This window comes from Cygnus atratus, chromosome 11 (genome assembly GCF_013377495.2).
Source record: "Cygnus atratus isolate AKBS03 ecotype Queensland, Australia chromosome 11, CAtr_DNAZoo_HiC_assembly, whole genome shotgun sequence".
Taxonomy (NCBI): Eukaryota; Metazoa; Chordata; class Aves; order Anseriformes; family Anatidae; genus Cygnus; species Cygnus atratus.
The window spans coordinates 1,919,719-1,940,808 of record NC_066372.1 but is presented as its reverse complement, the minus strand read 5'-3'; the positions used below and the strand labels follow the sequence as shown (position 1 = coordinate 1,940,808).

The following is a 21,090-nucleotide window of genomic DNA, read 5'->3' as shown; positions in this document are numbered from 1 at the left end:
TTCTGTCTGAACACCCTTTCAGGAAGTGTCACCACCACTCAGTAATTTTATATGAAAACAAGAGTCAAATTTTAGCTTTAGCCTGCGTCTGAGACTTGCTGATCAGTCACTGAATCAAGAGTTTTTAAATACAGGTCACTGAATTCAATCAACAGCTGGTCTTTCAGGGAAGAGATCAAAACACGCACAACAGTAATCAGGACCAGATGTTTGTCTAAAAGACGTACCCCAGTTCAAGCAGGAATTCATTAAGCAAAGGCTTACAAGCTGTGTTTTAAACCTAACAGATGAAAAGATCACAACTGCCCCTCTGCTTTTATATTAAAAAAAATATGATTTAAAACAACTGACCAAATTTAGGCTGCAAACAGTTCAGTGAGATGAGAGTTGCTTTTGGATGCCCCAGTTAAAGATTTACATCAGTGCGAGCTGCTGGTAGTAAGCTTGGTTTAGGCAGTGCTGGAAAAACGCCAAACCTCTGCACTACACGCACTATGCCATGGCTCCGGACCAAACTGGCCAAAGAGGAGGCAGAGCCAGGCAATACTTTGTTTCGGGACCCACAGGACTGCTGGCTCTTGAAGGTGCCCCTCAGAGTGGAGCAAAAACTGTTCTAGAGTAGTTCTCCCCATGGGTGTTGTATCCTTACGGTGCTCACTCCACCACTGCTCTTCTTCCAACCAGCCAATTTCAAGGAGGCCTAGGCAGGCACAATGCTATGCAAAGAATCCTATCAGGGATAAAAGACTATTTTGTATTTTTTTGTCTGCATGTCTCATTCATACAGCTAACCTGTATCTTTTCTTAGACAAAGACTGATCGTGTTACTCATTTTTCAGCTGCAAACTCTACGTGTGAGATAAAACGAAGAAAGACAGAAGAACGCACAGCCAAAAAAGAGAAGAATTCAATCCAGCCAAGCCCTATGCTCCCTGCGGAGGTCTTACACTGTTACATTTCTAACAGAAAGTAATAGGAAGTGAATTTGTCAGCTGATGAAAGGCAAATACAAAAGGAAAAGTTAGCATGGGAGGGGTCCTTCCCATTGGCTTCAACCAAGAGGAGAGTTTCAACTTAACAAATACATTGTAAGGTGTGACAGGAAAATCAAGTAAAAAAATTACAGAAGTTTATCAAAAAGCAAACACCTCAAAGTTAACTTTTGTTCTTTGTTGATATTGTACATTTCCCTTTACCAGTATTTGTATAATAATAATTTGAGTAACTCATTCAACCCCTGATTCTACAGACCAAGATTAAATCCCCCAAGATGGTTTAATCCATGTTAACAACTGAAGCCGCATTTCCCTGTCTCATGTCTGACTTGGACCACGTTCGCTGTGAAGCTTCCACCCAAACCCAAACCAACAGATTCATCCAGCCTGAAGCACCAGGTTACAGAGCAGCAGATTCCAAAGCACTTCCTTGACTGTTCCCTGCTGGTCCTGGTACTGAGGAGAGCCAGGCAAAGCCACGGACACAAGCCCTGTTTTATCTGAAGGCTGCAGCTTAGGGAGAGAGGGAGAAGAAAGACTAAATGGGTCTGTTTCATAGATAACCACACCTTCAGAGCCGCTGTGCGTTCTGCACCTCGTTGGGGATACAGGTGCCTTCCCGGGTAGCAGTGGCGAGCTGCCCAAGGCAACTTGCAGAGCCTGCGACATGCTTCCTGCCGCACGCCCATACAAGTGCCTGAGGTGTTTGGCAGGGTATGGAGTGAAGCTGCAGGCATTACGTTTCCTACCTGTATTTTTCTTTTTCTTTTTTCTTTTCACAGGAAAATTCAGCTCCAGAGCAGCATCTGCTTCTTAACAAGAGAATGTCTCATTTTCCTGCCAACACTTCATGAAACTTAAAGACATTTTAATCACATGAATAGCTTTTCTGTTGCTCATGACTCATCATGTAATGCTGAGAACCAAGTGCCTCACTTCAGCTAAAACATAGTGTCCTGCAAAGGCAATCTGTTAAATCAGATTAGGGACATACTTGATTATGGGAGGTACATTCAAATCATATTACATACCATATACAAACTCAACCACTGGTTAACTGGTATAGTATCAAAGCCCAAACATAAATTAGAATGTCAAAACTAATAAAAGAAGAGAAGAAAAGCATCAGAATGGTCTCTTTCCTATACGCTGTGTTAAGATGAACGTGTTCTCCACGAGTTTCTCACCTCACTCTAACACCACAACCGCACTGCAGGACGATACCGCCGGAGCTGTCCTCAAAGAGGCACCAGGCTGTGAGGAAGTGCCAGAGCAGGGGCTTGTCCTTCTTGAACGGAGAAAGGCACTGAGTGTTCCTGTCCTTTCAGCCTGCAGGTGAAACCCGGAGAGACCTCTCTGAACCCTCAGGGAGATGGAGGAGCAGATACTGAGGAGTAGTAGTCGTCGTCGTCGTCGTCCTCCTCCTCCTCCTCCTCCTCCATCTGTGCCCTGCAGCCCAGCTGCAGCCTGGCAGGCTTTGGGCAGAGCCCGGCAGCCTCCGCTCCAGAACTGGGTCCCTGAAGCAAGGTGCAGCTGTGTGGGGCTGGTGCTGGCAGTCTTCTGCAGCAGGACCCATTTGGCTGGTCACAGAGGGCGTGTGAGAACAGCAGGCTGTGCTCACGAGGGCCTGATGCCTACCTGTGCTCCCAGAACCATCCGGCACAGCTGCCGAGGCCTCGCGTCCACCCATAGGGAGCTCACCTGCGGGGAGCGCGTGCCTGGCCGCATATGGAGGTGTGAGGGGCAGGGTGACCGCAGCACCCAGCAGAGCACCCAGGGCACATCCATGGGTCCTTGGCTCGAGGAACCTCACAAAGGGGGTCAGAGGCAGGGGGACACCTGCGCTCGGGAGGAGGGTCGGGCGGGACTCCCTCCTCAGCCCGGGGGCAGAAAGACGTGGCCGGGGCGGGTGTGTGGGCCGCGAGGGACCCACCGTGGGGGGGCCGGGGCTGGCGGCCCCGGTGTCCGCGGCCCCCCGGGGGCCGGACTACGAGTCCCGGCGTGCCCGGCAGGGCCGGGGCCGCGCTGCGCAGCCGCCGCGCCGGGCACCCACCTGCCGCCGGCGCCGGGCGCGGAGGGGCGCGGAGGCGGCGACGGCCGGGGTAAGGCGGCGGCGAGCGGCGGGGCTCGGCGCGGAGCGGGGCGGCGGCGGCACCGCGGGAGGGGGGTGGCACCGGGGGAGGTGGCACCGGGGGAGGTGGCACCGGAGCATCCCCGGCTGCCGGCGGCCCCGCCGGTCCCGAGCCGAGCGGGGCCGCCCGCGGTGCGCGGAGCCGGGCAGCGCAGCGCAGCGCGTCGGAGCCCCGCGGGTCGCGGCTGCCCCTGCTGCAGGGCGGGCGTGGTTGCTGCCAGGAGCTCGCGTCCCTTAGGAGAGCGTTACATGACGGAGCGATGCGATAAAACAGGGAAAGAAGGCGTTGTTCTACACGCCCGCGAGCCGCCCGCCCGGGTCTTTTGTGTGTCAGAGCCGTTGTGGGCGCTCTGGTCAGCCCCGGTGCGGGACCGTCGGGAGCCCCTCTGCTCATACACGGGGCTTGGCTCTGGTGGAAGCTTTGAGGGAATTTCTCTTGCCAGGGGAAAAAAGCAGTCGTTGAGCAATGGGAAATGTGGAGAGAAATCTGAGGAGCACAGCAATGGAACGTAAATGAAAACTGGTTAGATGCGTGTGGCTACCCTATGACAAGGAATAATAAACTTACGAGAAAACACTGCAACGTCATTAGGGATGAAACAAATTCAGAGAGGTAACAATATCAAATATCAATTAAAAATAATTGGAAGCAAGGTATTTTGCTACCATGAATGATGCGCTGCGTACATCTCTGCTTTTGAAAACGTTTGGCAGAGGAAGTCCTTCGGTAAGTCACTGGGTTGCGTGTTTGAAATAAGTAGGTGCAGTCTTGTCGATTCCCCATCACACGCAAGCTTCTCTTTGGCTGAGTATTCCCAGAAATTGCCCTTGAACTCCCTCTGTTCTGCCCTGGAGGTAGGAACGTGTAATGGGAAAGAAACACCTGGGACCAACTGGCCTTAATATCGTCTCCGCTAAATCCTTGCGAGCGGTATACCATTATTAGAAAAATAAACTCAAATTCAGGGATGTATAGAGCTTGTATACGTGTATTGCTATTCGGATGACATTATCATCTTTTTGGTATTTTTCTGCGCCCATTTGCTAGCTAACAGACTGCCTTTGCTGTGGTGCTGTATGCAGTGCAGCTCTTAACTGAACTTCCAGAAAATATATAGGTATTTAAATGTTTGCCATTAGGTGGAAAAGGAGTAAGGTTATGTGAGTCATGTAGTGACTTTGCTGACCTAAGTCCCACATGTATCTTTTCTCCCATTCATCTAGCCTGGCTGGATTTGTCTGAACTTAGCCAATAGCTTCTCTCATCTTGACAATCTAAATAATTTTGTTCAAAATGGTGCGCTTTGCTTTTTTGTTGCATAACTTTTCTTCCCTTCCCAAACTATTATTGTTTATTTCCACTGTTCTACAACTTCTGGCAAGCAATGTTTATGCATTCTGGCTGTTACTGATCAGCTCTAGTTTTTTGAAGCTTTTGTGTTTTTTTTCCTTATCAAATCTCATAATTTGATGTTTTCCTGTGGCTGGGTATCCTTTTGACCAAGGCTGTGGTAGCTCTGCAGGGTTTTGCATTAAGAGGCATCAGGCAGCGTCCTTTAGCCACATGTACTTGCATACGTCAGGTTCATAGCAGGGTGAATGCATACTTTCTGTCTATTGAATGTAACATGCAGGTGTAGCATAGGTTTCTGTTTAACAGTGGGATTTGGTCATCATTATTTGACGCTACAAAAATCTTTTTAAAATTACTTTTTAAAAGTAACTTACTTCTAAAATCCTTCTATGTTAAGATTATTTCAAGGAACAGCTGGGTCTGAAGGTCCAGCTGCTGTTCTAAAATAGGAGCATCTGAGAAGGGAACTGATAGAAAAGTAGCACCCTATTTGCTATCTGTTGTCAGCACAGGTGGAACAATACTTCTCCTAGTATTAGCCAGCATCCTTTTTTCCTGCTGATGTTCCCAACATGTGAAAACAAACAGTAGTGTTGTCTTTTCCAGGACTGGTCTGATCTGTTTTATTCTAAAAATAGAAAGTGTATTTCCAGGTATGTTTCCTTCTATTTGTTTCAGCTATCAGGACATGCACACCATAGATGGTTTCCGTTATTGGTTTACAGCTAGAAGGCAAAAAAAAAAAAAAAAAAAAAAAAGATAGTTACTAGGTCTCTGCACACAGTAAGAACTAAAAACAGCTTAGGAAGGATGCAAGAAGAGTTTTTTTTTTTTAAAAATGATCTAACAGTGATCATTATCAATGATCTGTCCTGTGATCAGTAGTGTGTGCTCTTAACCCAGCCTTTGGTTCTCTCTGTGACTGTTTCACCTGGCATGTATAATTCATTTAAAGATCCACTTACAGGAACGAGACTGTCCATGGAAGAAGGGACAAGTAGCCAAAGGAAATGGTGCCCAATGCGTGATACCTGGAAGACTGTTCAATTCTTTGCCATTCCGCAGACTTTCCATTTGACCTCAAACAAGGCATTTCTTTCCTCTGACAGGACAGTGAAATGGAGAGGTTTTCGTGTGGTTGATGGTGTTTAAGGTGTCACAAGAGCTGGTTCCAGAGAAACGTGTTCAGTCAGTGAGGATACGAGAAGCTGGCCTTTGGCATCCCCTTGATGCCTTTTCACACGTTGGGGATAATTCCTGACCCCAGCGTGTGCTTTGCTTTGCATTCATGGTAGATGTGCTGACAACAAGAATGACAATTCTTCACACAGCACAAACTGGGGAGACCTAACTGGATGCAGACACTTCTGTCTAAACATCCCAGCTGTCACTGTAATGTGCATGATCCAGGAACTGACTCATCCATATTCGTCTGGGGACCGCAGAGCCACAGGCTGCTGTGTCACAGGGCTGGGAACATTTGTGCTCCGAGGAGGTACAACTGCTTATTCCAAGGTAAATCAGCACCTTCTGTGGCAGGATCAGACCTGCAGAGTCTGGAAGGTATTGAAAGAGGTAAAAATAGCATCTGTGCCCCACAGGAGAAAATGAGGCTGCTTCCTTGCAGTTGCTGTCACATAGGTCCTTACACTGTCACGTAGAACAGACCAGCATCACTACTGGCGGTAATACAATGATATTAAATCTGATCTCTGTGACCAGCACTCAGCAGTCACTTGGACAGCTCAGCAGCAAGGTGTTTCTGGTCACATCAGAGCTGAAGCTCACAGATGACAAATTTTGGGTGGAGCTGCCATTTCATAGTCCATTTTGTCTGTATAAAAAGACTTTGCTCTCCAGGATTTTCAGGCTAGTGCTTTACACCACCCTTCGTTTCAGACAGTAACTATTTTATGTTTTTAATTTTAGAAAAACTAACTAATATTGTTATGATTTTATATATAAAAAACAAATTGTGTAAAAACAATGAGGGGTAGTTAAAATGAAATACAGATATCCAGTGAAAGCTTTTCAGACCGTGTTTTAGGAAGTAATTCCATTAAGTAATTGAATTTATTTTTTCTTGGGGCTCCATTCTAGTCAAACAGCTGCTGGATATAATGCCTGGTGAAGGGAAGAGTTGAGGTCTCAGTTCTGCCTTTTGTTTGAATGCTGCTGGGGGTAGCCATCAGTCAGCCCAGGCAGTGATGCAGCCTCAGTGCACCACCGTGCATGGATTTCCTGAATGACCTCTCAAGTTCTAAAGATGCAAGAAACCTCTGTTCCAGCTCTGCAGTTACCAGTCACAATGAGCAGAAATAGAAGATGATGGCTTCATTATTTTATCACCAAAGCTTCACCCCTGTAAGACCACAGTGGAGAACCTCCGAGGAGGAGACAGGACAACACACAGACAGGTCCCCTCTGTTCTGTCCTGTTTCTCACATTAACACAGCACTGGAGTGCCTGAGCACCATGCTCAAGTGCTGTCAGCAATCTCACCGGTATCTGGAGAGCTTACAGTTGTCCTGTCTTCCTGTAGGCAGGAACTGATTTAAAGTTTGCTGTGTTTTAGTAAGACTTGCTTGTGGTCTACAGACTATCATATAGTCAATGCCTAATTAGTCATTATAATTTTTTATATGGAAACAATTCTAGTGGTTATGATCTAAAATATAATGTCATCCAGAAACAGGTTATAAACTCATCAGCCACTGTAAAGAAAACTAGTTCCTTCCCAGGACTTACTTTCTTTTTTGAATGGTTATGAATAGTATCACTAATGTTATTTTAGAAACAATTAGAAATTACTTATTATATAACTTTATTCTGCATTGAAGTAGGAGAAGCATTCGTGTTTCATCTTCCTTTTATCGCCAGTGAAAAACCTCTCACGTTATCTGAATCAAAGGGACTGCATCTCTTTGTATCTTCTGTAAATAACCATACTGTCACATGGATAATTTTGCAATTTACATGATGGTTATTTTCTTATAAAGGGCATGATCAAACTCCAATTAAAGCAAACTGATGTCTCATGTTATATTTGAATAGGAGTTGTCAATCCCTCAGTAAAGAAGCTAAGTGCAACGTAAACTACAGAGAGGCATAAGCATAATCAAGGTTCAGAACACTCATCCAATTATGAAATGGAGTTTTTGATCACTGAATGATCATCCTAAAGGTTCTGGCCTAGTCTAATATTAGGACAACATAATTGTTAATTATTTACCAGTCTCTTTATGGGACTAAACCAGTTGCTAGGAACAGAATGTGAACTAGCCCTAGATTAGCCCTGGGGAGAAAAAGCATTTACATAAAGTGACATTTTCTGCCAAACAGGTTTTAAACACACAAATGAAAATTTAATGAGATAATTTGCCAAAGATAAAACCAGGAACCACACATCATTTTTTAGATGAAATACATCCTTGCTAACACACTACTACTATTTGGTGGTAATTTTAGTAATCAAATGGGTATCTAATCAGCTCGCGTGTTTATCTAGTAGTAAATCAGGATAAAAGGAAAATAATGCTTTATGGACCGGAATTTGCAAACCTAGAAACTGTATTGGTAGATACTGATTCTAACTTAGGGAAGCAAACAAACAAACCAACAAAACTCTTTTTGTAGTCTTGGGTTAGACGTGGAAAATTTTTAGTGCTTGCTTTGAACTTGATGTCTGATGGTGAAATGTGCACCACCTCAGCTGGTGAGGTCAGCCGTCTGCCTGGATTTCCAGGTGGGTGAGATTTTTTTTCTGCAATAAATGAAGTTAAGGGCATTTCTAAAAAAACTGTGGTCAGGAACAGAAGTCAGTTACTGAACAACAGTGCAGAGAAACCCACTTCAGGTAAAGTTTGTTTTAAATATCAAATGATTGTTCAGGATTTTTTGCTGAAGTTTGACAAATGGTGGCTAACTGGTCTGGGAATATAAGAGGTTTGGCAATGTAATCACTTCCCCAGGGCAGCCCTGACCTCAGTGCTGTCTATTTCCCCTGCCAGCCCCAGAGACACCCTCTTGAAGAGCCCAGTTCTACAAATGCTTTAGCAGTTTGTCCATTTTGATCCACCAAGTGATCAGGGATGGAACGAATTAGAAAAGGTGACTGAAAATGTACAGCTCAGTGCTTCTTATGTTGAGTTCTTCAGAAGTTTTTTTGGGGAAAAAGAAAAGTTGGGTGGATTCTAGAAGACCAAATCCTTTTCTTTGGTTCTCTTCTCCATATTCTACCTCCATGAGTTTATTTCATCTCTCTAGTACCTCTTATTTACATCAGGACCTGTAGCTAATACCACTTTCACCATACACACAAAAAATCCAGTCTCATAATGCTTCACTGTATATCACTGCCATACTTCTGTGCTATGCTGGACCTAATGCACCCTTTCTAGCTCTTCTGAGACTTTGGAATTGCCTAGTTCTAAACCAGAATGAAATGTTGTACCACAAACCACAATCTCCAAGTATGCATCTCCCTTTCTTGCTTTTCACATTTGCATAAAAAAAAAAACAAAAACATTAGTTATATGTCAAATAACAGAGCACTTCTCAAAATACGTATATTTTTAAGTTTCAGCTTTCAACAGCCTCGCCTTATTTTTCATAGCAGTTCCTGGACAGCAGAGAGATCATCTGCCCGGCACTGGATTAAGGCACGTTGTTGGGAGCACTCCATTGCCTGGGTGGTGCAGAACAATCGCATGAGTTCCACCGAACATCTGCTTGTGTTGCACAAACACTGCTCTTAATCATAATGGCCCTAATCCTATTCATTTGGTCCAGTATCAATTTAACCTAGGATTTATTCCACCTGTTTCTTACTTTTGTGCTTATCTACTTAAGACGAAAGAAAGTGAAGGATTTTTCCACATTTACAGATCAGTTTCGGAGATATTTTTCAAAACACAACTAGCCATCACTGTGGATATGGAGATAGTTCAAAACAGATCATGCATCAGGACTTCCTTTCTAAGTAACAGGTGCCATGATTTGCAGAATTAAGAAGAAAAATTTCTTAAATTTGATTTTTAAAAATATTTTTTTCTATAACAATGAAAATAACTCTATTGGATTATTTCCCATCTAGCACATCTTTTTTTTACTTAATAAGTGCACATTGCCATGTAACTTTATTCTTAGCTTGTACACACTATCAGAAACTAGGAATTCACATCATCTGTATCACAGCATTCTCATCACTATGGGACCTCTGAGATACTATGTTTTTCTAGGTATATAGCCTGTGTTTTAGAAAGCACAAGCCTTTCTAGCTTCTGGTCCACAGAACGTCATGTATTTGAGGTCATCCTAACTCTTCTCAAGGCATCCAAGCAAATGAGTATGGGACCACTCCAACATCTGACATTAACTTATGAGAGGACTGATTCCATCTCAAAAAGAAATAGCAGTATCAGCAGTAGGAAATTATGGCAGTATTATGGTATCAGCAGAAACTACAGCCTAGCTACTCTAGAAAACCCTTTCAGTAGCATGGGAGGATTATAACAAAAACTACTTACGGAGCATAACAAAGTAAAGAGGAGTTATATCACAGCAGGTGTTGACTACATGCAGCAATAATGATCGTATGCAGGCTGAGTAATGACATCTTTTTTGTCTTTGAAAACATATTTTGAATTCTCACAATGGTAGCCAAGGGTAGAAAAAACCTGCCCCAAGTTAAACAGAAATATGTATTTCTTTCCTTAGAAGGAATCAAAGGCAAAAATACAGCAATGGAGTCTTTGAAGCTCACTGTGAAGCGTCTGTGCTCCACAGAGATTTAAAAGTAGCACACAATTAGCAGAAGTGCTGCTACTTTATTTTGTGCTATCCCGAGTCAGCATCGACTTCACCTGTTGGGCATCTAGCAGCATGCTTTGCAGTGTGACAGCGGGTGCTTGAGCCCATGGTATACTGTTGTTCAGTATTGAAACTAAATGGAAAAAGCAAATGGAATCTGTGCTCCTCTATTTCATGCTCTCTGTATTCTCTCTTCCACAGTCTTACCAATGGCCCTCATTCTGCTTCCCTCAGTGTCCCTAGTGCAGGGCCACATTCACCAGCACATTGCCTCTGCAACTAGGTTGAACATCTCCTCTCTGTGGGACACCTGATCTGCTTTTGCATGCACAAAATAACAGTGGCTAGGAGTTGCTGGTTGCTTACCATTGCTTCTTTCAGTTTGGAGTATGTTTATGTCATACAGTAACCATAACAAAAGAAGCCCAGTGGATATAATCTGTAAAAAGTAAACAGTGTGTGCACACTCACAAAAGTCAAAGCACACTAAGGAGCTGCACAGACAGCATATGGCCCTGTTTACATACAAAAAATTAACAGTAGGGAATCCAATTAGGAAGGCAGAGATAGCATCATCACATTAGAGTGCAATTTCCAGGGTATGTCAACTCAAGACTTCAGCATTTCCTTTCCAGACTGATTGATGCTGACTTGTTAGATTTATCTCGTTCCCTTGGTTTCTGATAAAGTGATGGTGGTGAAAGGTCGACAGGGAGCGTGAAGGCCGCACAGAGATGGCTGGCCTTTCAGCAGCGCTGCCAGCGGCCTGTAGCGCAGGGGGCAAGCTCCAGAAAAGCTTTACTACCTGCAGGGACTGGGGACAAAGAAACTCCATAAGTGGTGTCTTTTGCTTTTGTTCAGTCACTGAAGAATTAGATTCAGTTGTGAAAGGGAAAATATCGCAGGAATTTCTGTCACAAACATATGCTTGGAAGAAAACCACGAATTCAAACTCTCCCATGCAGCACTGACGCTAAGAAGGGTTATCCAGCGCAGTGCTTCGTGCCGGGAGAGAAGGCAGACTGCTACACTTAGTGTCAGGACTTATACTGCTCTTTGGGCAACCCTGCTGCACATGGTCACGTCTTCTCTCCCTAATGGTTAAAATGAAACAGTTATGGTTTTGAGAACCATCACGTGTTGAAAAGCATCTCCTGACATGTTTCCCTTTGTGGCTAAGCACTTAAAGAGTTCACAAAGAAGTAAGAAACGAATCCTACTCCGCAGTAAATAGCCATTAGCGTCCGGATTCAATTTTGCAAACCTTTTCACAGAAGCCATTCCATACAAGGTCTAGTTGATGCCGGAAAAACCTTTCATAGCTGCTTTCCTCGATTTGCTTGAGCAACGCCCTAGAGCCTGGGGAGAGCTGCTGGTACCGGGCATCCTCGGCTCAGCCGTGGGCAGCTCGGTGTGCTCCTGCTCTCCCATGTAATGAACCTGACCTTGGGATTACATTTCTGTCTTTACCAGGGATGCGATTAAACTGCAATAAAATAAACATTTAAACCATTAAGCAGAGTTTTAAGGAGCTCTAATCCCCTCAAAGAAACTTTTCAGCCCCATTAATGACCGCTAGCTGAAATGCTGTGTGTTTAACGAGTTTATCCACAGAAACTTTGAGAAGGCGCCTGATGCTTTAGTACAGAAGTGCTGTGCTGCATCTGAATTTGTTTTTACAGTTTAAAAAAATATACTGCTCACTTTTAATTAAAATACTTTCATTTTTTAACAAGTAGTTTTGATAAGTTGGATTAATTGAACGCATGTAGAACTAGTGTTCTCATTTAGCACCAAGCACATAAAAATAGCTCTTTTCACTGTTTTTTTCCCAAAAATATAGATCACTCATCACATATCGTAGAATTTTGATAATATAAGATTTTTTCTCAACTACTGTAACTGTGCAAAACATCATACGCTGACTGACTTCCAGAAGGAAACTCACAATTTAAAGAACTGATGAATTCTACCATGACGTTTGGAATGGCCTGACAATAGTGGCATGCTGTGAAAACAGAGATAATAAGTAGAACAGTAATAAGGAAAAAATGGAGACTATAGGGAAAATAATGCTTTTGCCTGGAATATCATGTTTGGGTATTTCAAGGGAAGGCTCATTATACCTTGCGGTATTCATATAATTCCAAATTTTTCAAATCTGTAATTCTACAAGTTATGCTCTTCCTTTTCTATAGGCTGCTGTTTTCTAGTCTTATGATAAATAAGATAATGATATATGCTACAATATTCAGTATTTTAATAGTGAATCTGTAAGTAAATGCAACATTTTTATTTGGATTTTGAATAAAAGGAAAACCAAAGATGAGGCTTCCAGCTCATATGAAGAGTGACAGAACCTGCATGGATTTTGTTAGCTTATGACAACTGAGGGAGGAGCTGGCCAAAGGAAATTCTGGTTGATAGATAAGCCGTATGTAAGTGCCAGTTGGCTGGTTTCCGTATCAATCATATCTTTGAAATTTGTGCCTGCAAAAACTAAGCTGTAAAACTGCACAGCAAACTGTATGTAATTCGGAGAGCTCTGGTGCCGGGGTGGGGTGCTGGGCAGACTTGGGAGGGCCTGTATCGCATTTAAACTCTGCAGCTGATGCTGTGCCTGGTTATGCATTAATTCTCTTTCACTCCGTCCACTTACAGCAGATTCTAGCTCTAAAATTGATTCTGGAGAGGAAAAAAAAAAAAGAGTAAAAACAGAGTTCTTTGTCATATGACAAAAAACATGACAATGACTAACTGTTGTGCCCATGTGAATGACAAGTGATCCTTTGAGCTCCAAGTAGCATATCCCCGCTGCAAGACCTATTTTGATGAGAAGCACCACACTCGTAGCCACAGTTTCTGAAACAGCACTGCAAACCACCATAGTCTAAAGCTGCTTAGGTAGCCAAAATCTACCAGAAAGCCAGCCAAGATGATGTGGGTAAGCTTTTAGCCTGCAGCAAAGCTGGAGTAAGATTGGGTACCTCAGGCATAACATTTGGCAGAGCTGGACTGTTTTCTGTTACTGCCTCTTTCCTCTGATGCTTTTCATGCCGTTAGCCAAAAGAACAAGTAGATACTGCTGTTTCTAAGCAAATTAAATAAAACAGATTTATCTCTGTGGAAAAGGATAAGCTTCCGTTTTTTTCTTACGTAGGTCTCAAAGCTTCTGTTTGCCACTGCACATGTGAAGTTCCCGAGCAAACCGTGCCATCCCTTCCCACCCCTCAGATACTGCTGCACAGCCCAGCGCATCCCCACGCTCCCTCAGCAGAGCCAGACCATCTTGCTGCTTTGTTTTTGTTAATAAAGTGTAAATGTGGCTCTCAGCATGCGGGCTCTTTAGGACTGTGTCTGCTAACTGGAGATATTCATAATGCTTTATTGCTAACAGTGAGTGAAACCGCAAGAAGCTCCATACTCCTGCATGGTTGAAATCCTGAGAAGCGTCAGCTGAGCAGTGCAGCAGGAGCCATGTCTCTGCCTTTCCGAAAAGAGCTGGAGAAATACAAGAATATCAATGAAGACGAAATACTAAGCAAACTCTCGGAGGATGAACTGAAACAGCTAGAGCATGTTCTTGACGACCTTGATCCTGAGGTTAGTAGTGGGTGTCAGAGGGCTCCCAGTGCAGAAGCTGTTCGTTATAAATGCCACACACTGCAGCATTTTGATTTGTACTGTTATAGGAGGGGCAGCATTCTCTAAAGGATGAGCAGCTCAGCTAGGGACATTTTGGTTTCATTTCTGCTGTGATGTGCTACTTGCTTTTGTATGAGTCACCATGCTTTCTCTATCCCTTGTCTGTTTAGACACAAGCTTGTCTGCAGTCTAAATCTTTAATCATGTTTGTACACTGCAGCATGCTGAGAAGCTTTTTATGGCTGCTATTTCTGAGCACAGAGCAACAAACAAACAAACATAATGTGTGCTTGTGCTTGTGAAGATCAAATCTTTTGAACTTCAGAAATCTGTTGCCTATGTCATTCATCACAGATATATTTAGCTGAAGAGAATAAATTTAGGCATGATTAAGGAAAATAAGATTCAGCTACACAACTCATTTTCTAGAGAACAAGGATAATTTGGGTATTTGAAAGCACTGTTACAAAGAGCTTGAAGATCTCTGTCCACAGAACCACTCGGTCCTACAATAACAAGGTTACAGTCACAGATCTTCTTGTCGGAAATTTGACTGTACCTACCTCAAAAACTTCCAAACTGGTGTAGGAGTTTGGAAATTGGCAAGTAAACTAGCAGATAAAACCCACTCACTCTGGTGACAAAAAATTCTGGAAGAAAACAACAGATTTATAGCCTGTAGATTTATAGCACATATTTACCTGGAAATTTAAGGGTGGGCCTTATTGTTCTGGCTTTTCACGCTGCCCACGTCCCTCACTACTACCACTCCTACAGTCCATTTTCTGGTGCTTTCAAGTATGTGGCATCTCAAAAAGTGCCACATTCATTTGTGGCCAAGCTGCATACATGCTGTAAATTTGTAGCACTCCAGGCATGTTTGTGCATTCACAGATGAAATGCCTAATGTCCTGAGCTCACTGGATACACTCTGAATTTGCTGGCTATTTGCCATGATCAGACTTACTATGTGTGGTCCGGCCTGCATATGCACTGCAAAGTCCATGTACCTGTATCCCTTCCTGGGGTTTCCTGGACAGAAATGTGCAAGCATTATGCATCTACCTGTGTTGCCGGAGACGGATGCAAGCACGTGGTCACACAGCTACGTGTTTAAAGTGGGACTTCATCTACTTGCTTCCTGCATACTCTACATAGCTGACATCCACATCATTCACCAATTACTTTCTGTGCGTTCCATTCATTTTTGAAGTCCAAGGGACATCTGCATTAGCATGAAAGGAATTTTTGAAAAAAAACGAGAGAGAGAGAGAAATGGTAGGAAAAACAAGCAAATGAGGGGAAGAAAATGTAGAGAAAGCTGAGTCTATTTACCTGGTCTGTAAACTCTATGGTTGTAGTATGCGTAACAGAAAGGGCTATGGTCTTGCTCTGTTCTTTGGTGTTATGACTGTAGGTATGGTTTGTGAAAATATTAAGAGGTGTTACTAACGAGAAGCCTGGAAGAGCCCCTGGTTTTGATGGCTACATTTAGGTACTATGTGTTATTGCTGTTGCCAAGGGGCGTTATGTGAAGTAACATGCAAAGAACAGTTCCACTTGAAAAAAAAAAACACTGAAATTTAATTTGGAAGACTTTAGGAAATTGCCTCATCTCATTTCCATCCCTCCTTCTCTTCCACACATCTTCACAGAACGCCTTGCTTCCAGCCGGATTTCGGCAGAAGGACCAGACCACTAAATCCGCCACGGGTCCCTTCGACAGAGAACGCCTGCTTTCGTACTTGGAGAAGCAAGCGCTTGAGCACAAGGACAGGGAAGACTTTGTGCCATTTACAGGGGAGAAGAAAGGTAGGGCCTACCTTCGTGTCGGGGTTGCGTTATGACCCACCCGAGCGCTCAGGGCCCTTCTGCGGAGCCCTCCCGTCCAGCCAGGCAGGCAGGAGGCCATGGTGGTGCGGGGCAAGGCTCGCGAGCCACGCGTGGTGCTGTTGTTGGAGGAGATGAAGTGGTGCCTTTGTCAGTAGCGTGGTGGCCTGCCCTACTGCTCTGTGGTTCCAGCCACCGGTATAAGTCAGGCTGCTGTGGACTTGGGAGCCCATGGCTTCCTGGGTTCAGGCAGCAGCTTGCAGAGCAGCAGGTGCCTGCGGCTGCAGGGAGGAGCAGCACGGGTGGCCTCGCGCCTTCATGGGGACTGCTTCCACAGCAAGCATTGGCCTCAAAAGGGTGCTGTGCTGGGGGAGCTGGTTAGCAGGAAGAGTACCAGATGCCGTTCTAAATAAGTATTGCCTGCAATTACTGTAAGCAATAGCTCAGGGAATGCACTCACAAAAAAAAAAAAAGTATTTTTCCACTTGTTTACTAGCACATCTGCTAATACTATTCATGCAGACAGCTCCTCTGTTTCCCCTTGCCCTACAGCTACAGGAGGAAAGAGAAAAACAGGAAAACTTTATTCTAATCACCCAAATGTTGGTAGGATAACCTTAGGGCAAGAACAATCATACTTTTAAGCAAGGAGTGTTCCTATAGCACCATTTCCTCATCTATGGACAGTGGATAAAAACGCCTGCCTCAGGCCACTCCTTCATTCCAGAAGGACCTGATGCCTGCGTCCATTTCTGGCCATCTGATTATCTGCCCGTTGTTTCAATGGGACCTGCTGAAAGAAAAGCAGGTATTTCAAGAAAGTCAAGTGCAACATTTTTTTACTTTCTATGTCATTATTGAAGTTATAACATGTAATTTGCAGGGCAAGAGTTGTTGTTATAATCCTTACGTTATGCATTCATTCTTTGGAAGAATGGGTTTAGACAAAGGAGACAGTTTCCAGCTAGATCTGTTGGCTGCTTTATTTTATCCTGCAGCATATTCTTTTACCTCCATTTTTCTCCACCGTAACTTGAGCTCAATCCTATTCATAGGGTTGATTCTGAGCCCTGCAGAAATACAGGGACATTGCCATGTTCCTGCAGGTAGCAGAAGGGATCGAGCACATGCTGTACAGAAAGGAGAATGGTTTATTGTGGTGTGGATTTATTACCAATTGTTTCCCTTTCCCAGTCTCCTACGCACCACTGTGTTAGAGCAGCACAAGTTACTGCTTGCAGACCTCTGCATATTTGTGCCAACACCTTCAGTTAGGTCTCACCTTACTGATATTTACTGACTTTGCCATTTTGCACTGTAGTCATGTCTGCAATCTTCAAACATAAATACGAAAAACAACAATGGTGCGTGGAATCGTGTATACCCACGGGACTGGCACTGCAGCTGTATAAAGCTAATCCTGGTGTTGTCCATGACAGTGCTATTCTGAGGGCTGGCCTGTTTATTCTACTTGAGTTTTCTTCTGATGAGGTTAACCAGCATTTTTCCTGTTTCCTATGCTTCCAGATGTCCAATATATGACACCATATGCTAATTTTTAAGAATTAATAGTAGTTTTCCAAAGCTGAGTAATTATCCCAGGATAAATAGTTTATATTTTTAAAATATGTAAGAACATGTAAATATAAGAAACTACAGAAGAGTATCTCTTGGGGAAAAGCTTATTCTTCACCTTATGCATGTTGTTGGGCTCTAAAGTTTATTTACAGTTTGGCAAATATTTATATAATTATGTTACATATACACTTGTTAAATGATTTCTTATGTTATAGCAACACTATAATGTAGCCATATGTAAATAGCCACAAATTCATTTTATGGTAATCGTGATAGTTAAAAATTAAGTCCTGGGACAGCTCCAAAGTGCAACCAGTTGTGTATAATTAGATGTGGGAGGTGCCAATACCAATGTGCCATTTGGCATTATTTACCACCTGAGAATATTTGCTTGTTGGTAGGATTAGGAGATGTCAGGTGTTGTTTAAGCTTTTGTCACTGTTTCGTACTTTGATGTTTGTCTTCCAGTGGGAAAGTATTTATTTTTCCAAATTTAGGAAGCGGGATGTTTCTACCAAATGTTAAGTGACATTTCTACCAGTTCCTATGTTTATCATGCAAAGCTGATACTGACTTGAAAATTCCATGATGAGCTGAAAAGAAGGGTGGCATTTAAAATTTCCTCCTTCCAGAACAGTCTATGGTACATCATTATTTTTTTCTAGTGTCTCTGTTTCTCTTTTTCTGTTGTTAATGTTTTATTGGAGAATTCTTGACCAAAAAGCAATACCAAGCAGCTGCTGAAGGACAAAAATCAGTTGCCTTTGTGGGTCTCTATATGCTCAACACAACCATAAGGTTTTGATTGTGCTAGAAAACAAGCCAAAACAAATTCCAGAGCTAAGGGGGATATTCAGCGTGGTTGGAGCAGAGGAAGTGTTAAATACGAGCTCAAGGTGGGGGGCTGGTCACACAGGGAATTGCCTTGGTTTTGATTGTAATCATGGTTTTGAGAGATTGGAAATGCTTGGCAAAAACAACCAAACGTATGGCATGCATTAGAGTTTTGGCCCTCTGCCACATTTCAGCTTGTTAACTTACTACATTAATTGCGGTACAAAAAGAAGGTTTAAAGCCTGTATGGGATGGCTCTCAAATTTCACTGAAAACCCAAGTTTTGTGCTGAACCTGGGCCAGAGCATTCACAGCCTGGCAGGAGCACACCCAAAGCGGCCACTGAGCAATTCTTCCAGAGCACTGAGTCCTGCACCTCTGACACAAGTCAGGGGTGGGTACTTGGTTTGAATGTCCCTGTTGGGAGTGCTCGCTCCCATGAGCGGTATGCAAACATGCAAACGATCCGGTGGCGTTCCGGAACCCTTGTGCCGTTAATCAGCTGTTAATCAGCCATTCCCACAAACAGGGTTCATTATTAATGAGCAATGGAGGGATAGGGAGTTAGGGCTGATAATTGTAGCCATAGTGATTGGCAGCCTGTAAGTGTTTATTTTATGTACTTTTGGACTAGTTCCTACTTAAGATAGATGCTCCAGAAATCCTGACATAGAAGCCAACGAGGTTGTTCAGACTGACCCACTGCAGTTAAGATACAAGGCTGGAACAGCCGCCCATCGCACTTAGATCACTATGAAGCCTTTTCAGAGTGGTCCAGGAATAAAAGATGGAAAGAGGAAGGGCTAGTGCTGGCTAATTTCTCAGGCAAAAAATGTTAAAAAGCAATGTCAATGCTACATGGTTATAACAGAAGGAGACGAGAATGAGACTGTGTTCACAGCGGAGAGAAGGTTTGAGAGGAGGAAATGATAATTTTATGTCCTAGGATCAAAATTAGCACTTGAGACCTGTCCCCAGTTTTCTCACAGCTTTCTTGTGATTGTCCTCAAGTTTTCCTATCTGTCCAATTCCAGAAAGGAAAATAATCCTCCATTCTTCACTTGTCTTCTTTGTTGAGATGGGCCAGAAGCTTTCTCTTACTGAATGTGTGTGCAGCTGCCCTCAGTTAGGATCTGAGGACTACTGTAATACAGGCATATACTATTAGCCACACTTCTGCTTCTGCTTTGTTGCAGTGGTTCTCTTACTACATGATGCTAATGAAACATAATTGAAAAAAGTTCTACTGTGAAATATTATTAGATATGAAAAGTTGACCGTGCCCTTTTAAATTGCTCTAAGGATTGCTATTTCAGTTCTTCACCACTGTCTGTTTTCTGCAAGGTCTTCCACTCCTTGCCAAACCATTTCAGTTTGGATCTGATCCAGTTCTCATCAAAGTTATGGAAAAGCTCCAGTGGAATGGGCTATTATTATTTGTGGCTGGAAAGGGAAAGGGAAAACGCTTGTATGTGATTAAATGCTAACATTTTCAGTCAGCCGATAAAAGGGAACAGGAAAAAAATGATGATTGAACCAGAGAACTTTGGGGCAAACCCAAAGAGTTGCTCTGGCAGAGATCATCTATCTTGTGTGTTGTTCTGTGTCCAGCACAGTATCAATACTCAGCACTAGTGATAATGAGAGTCGTTTTCAGAAGGTCAAAGTATTAGAACAGACACTAATGAGTTCCTGTTCCAGTTTCTGTACCAGACTCTGTATAGAAACATTAGGGTTTAGTTAGAGACATATCTTTTTTTTTTTTTTTTCTGATTGACAAAGGCAGCCTTTTCACCCCCAAAGCTGAAACGGTTTGTTTAAGTTTTGCCACCTTCTTCCTGTTCTTCAAGGCTTAAATTTAGAACTGTTGTTCATCTCCTAAAGCATGAAAAGTGCTGCTGTTGCTGACAGTAATGCCTGTAGCCAATGTCTTTCACTGCTTGCTTTTGTAAGACCTTGTTTTAGTTGCTCATGACTTTGCCAAACTTGCACAGTTTACACTGAAATTTCCCATGCTGAGAGTCTGCCTCAGGCTGAATTTTTGGAAAGTGTCAGCAAAAAGGACTCAGCTGTTTCCAAGAACAAGATTAGGAGAAAACACATTGTTTTAGCCATCTCAAGTAAATTTTTCCAGCTGTTTTTTATGAGCTACAGTGCCTCCATGCTTTGAAGACAGGACCTGAAATGTATGCCCTTTGCAATCTCCAGGGAAATATACTTGAATTTGGAAACTTAGAGATACTGTACTTGTACCTCCAGTTTGTTCCAGTAGTCTCCAGATTCCTCCTGCAGTGAGTATTAGTCATGTCCTCAGAGCTGCCTCCATGTGCAGACAGCACATATGACAACAGAGCTGCACCCAGAGACCTGGCGTGGTCGACTCGGGGTTGCGTGGGCAGTGCTGGATGCTCTTCACAGTTCCTCATCTGAGAGGCTGCTGTCACACCACAGCCAAGGCAGGGAGACTCTTGTTCTGACAGTGCTTTGCAAAGGAGCTGTACAGGAGAAGAAAGAGTAAACGGCCAGAAGGGAGTTTGGTGCAGAGTAGTGGAGGGATTGTCTTTGTGAGAAGCTGTATGAATATGCTCAGGGTGAGGGACTGGATGCGGCAGCTCTGGGGAAAGGAGCTGTAGAAGACAGCAGTGATAGGAAAGAGAGGGCAGAGGGAAAGGAGGTGGTGGGAAGGGTCAGGATTCAAAGATATGCAAGACCACAATACACAGATGGGGAAGGAACAGCTGGCAATGGGGAAAGGAACAGAGGGGGAAAAGAGGGCAGAGAGAAACTGGAGCTTTGCCCAGGTTTCAAGATTCTTTGATGCCCCTGAGAACCTGAAACCCAGCGACAGAGCTTGACTGTTCCTCCTCTGCTGCTGCTCCACATCAGCCATGAAAGCCTTCTGCTGCTGTCAG

The 21,090-nt window shown here is 43.5% G+C and overlaps 1 protein-coding gene across 3 annotated transcripts in view; it reads left to right on the top strand.

The window, feature by feature from the left end:
• The first annotated feature begins 3,046 nt into the window (after positions 1 to 3,046).
• LOC118251697 (tropomodulin-2) overlaps positions 3,047 to 21,090 on the top strand; it is a 34,754-nt gene continuing 16,710 nt past the window's right edge. The window contains exons 1-3 of one of the 3 annotated variants that reach the window (XM_050712944.1): positions 3,047 to 3,097; positions 13,689 to 13,894; positions 15,592 to 15,748. In XM_050712944.1, coding sequence (XP_050568901.1) covers positions 13,769 to 13,894; positions 15,592 to 15,748 — 283 coding nt within the window. In that variant the 5' untranslated portion in view covers positions 3,047 to 3,097; positions 13,689 to 13,768. Of the gene's footprint in view, positions 3,098 to 3,532; positions 3,854 to 5,623; positions 5,996 to 13,688; positions 13,895 to 15,591; positions 15,749 to 21,090 lie in introns of those variants that run through there. The other 2 variants (XM_035554137.2, XM_035554138.2) reach the window with 2 other exon arrangements.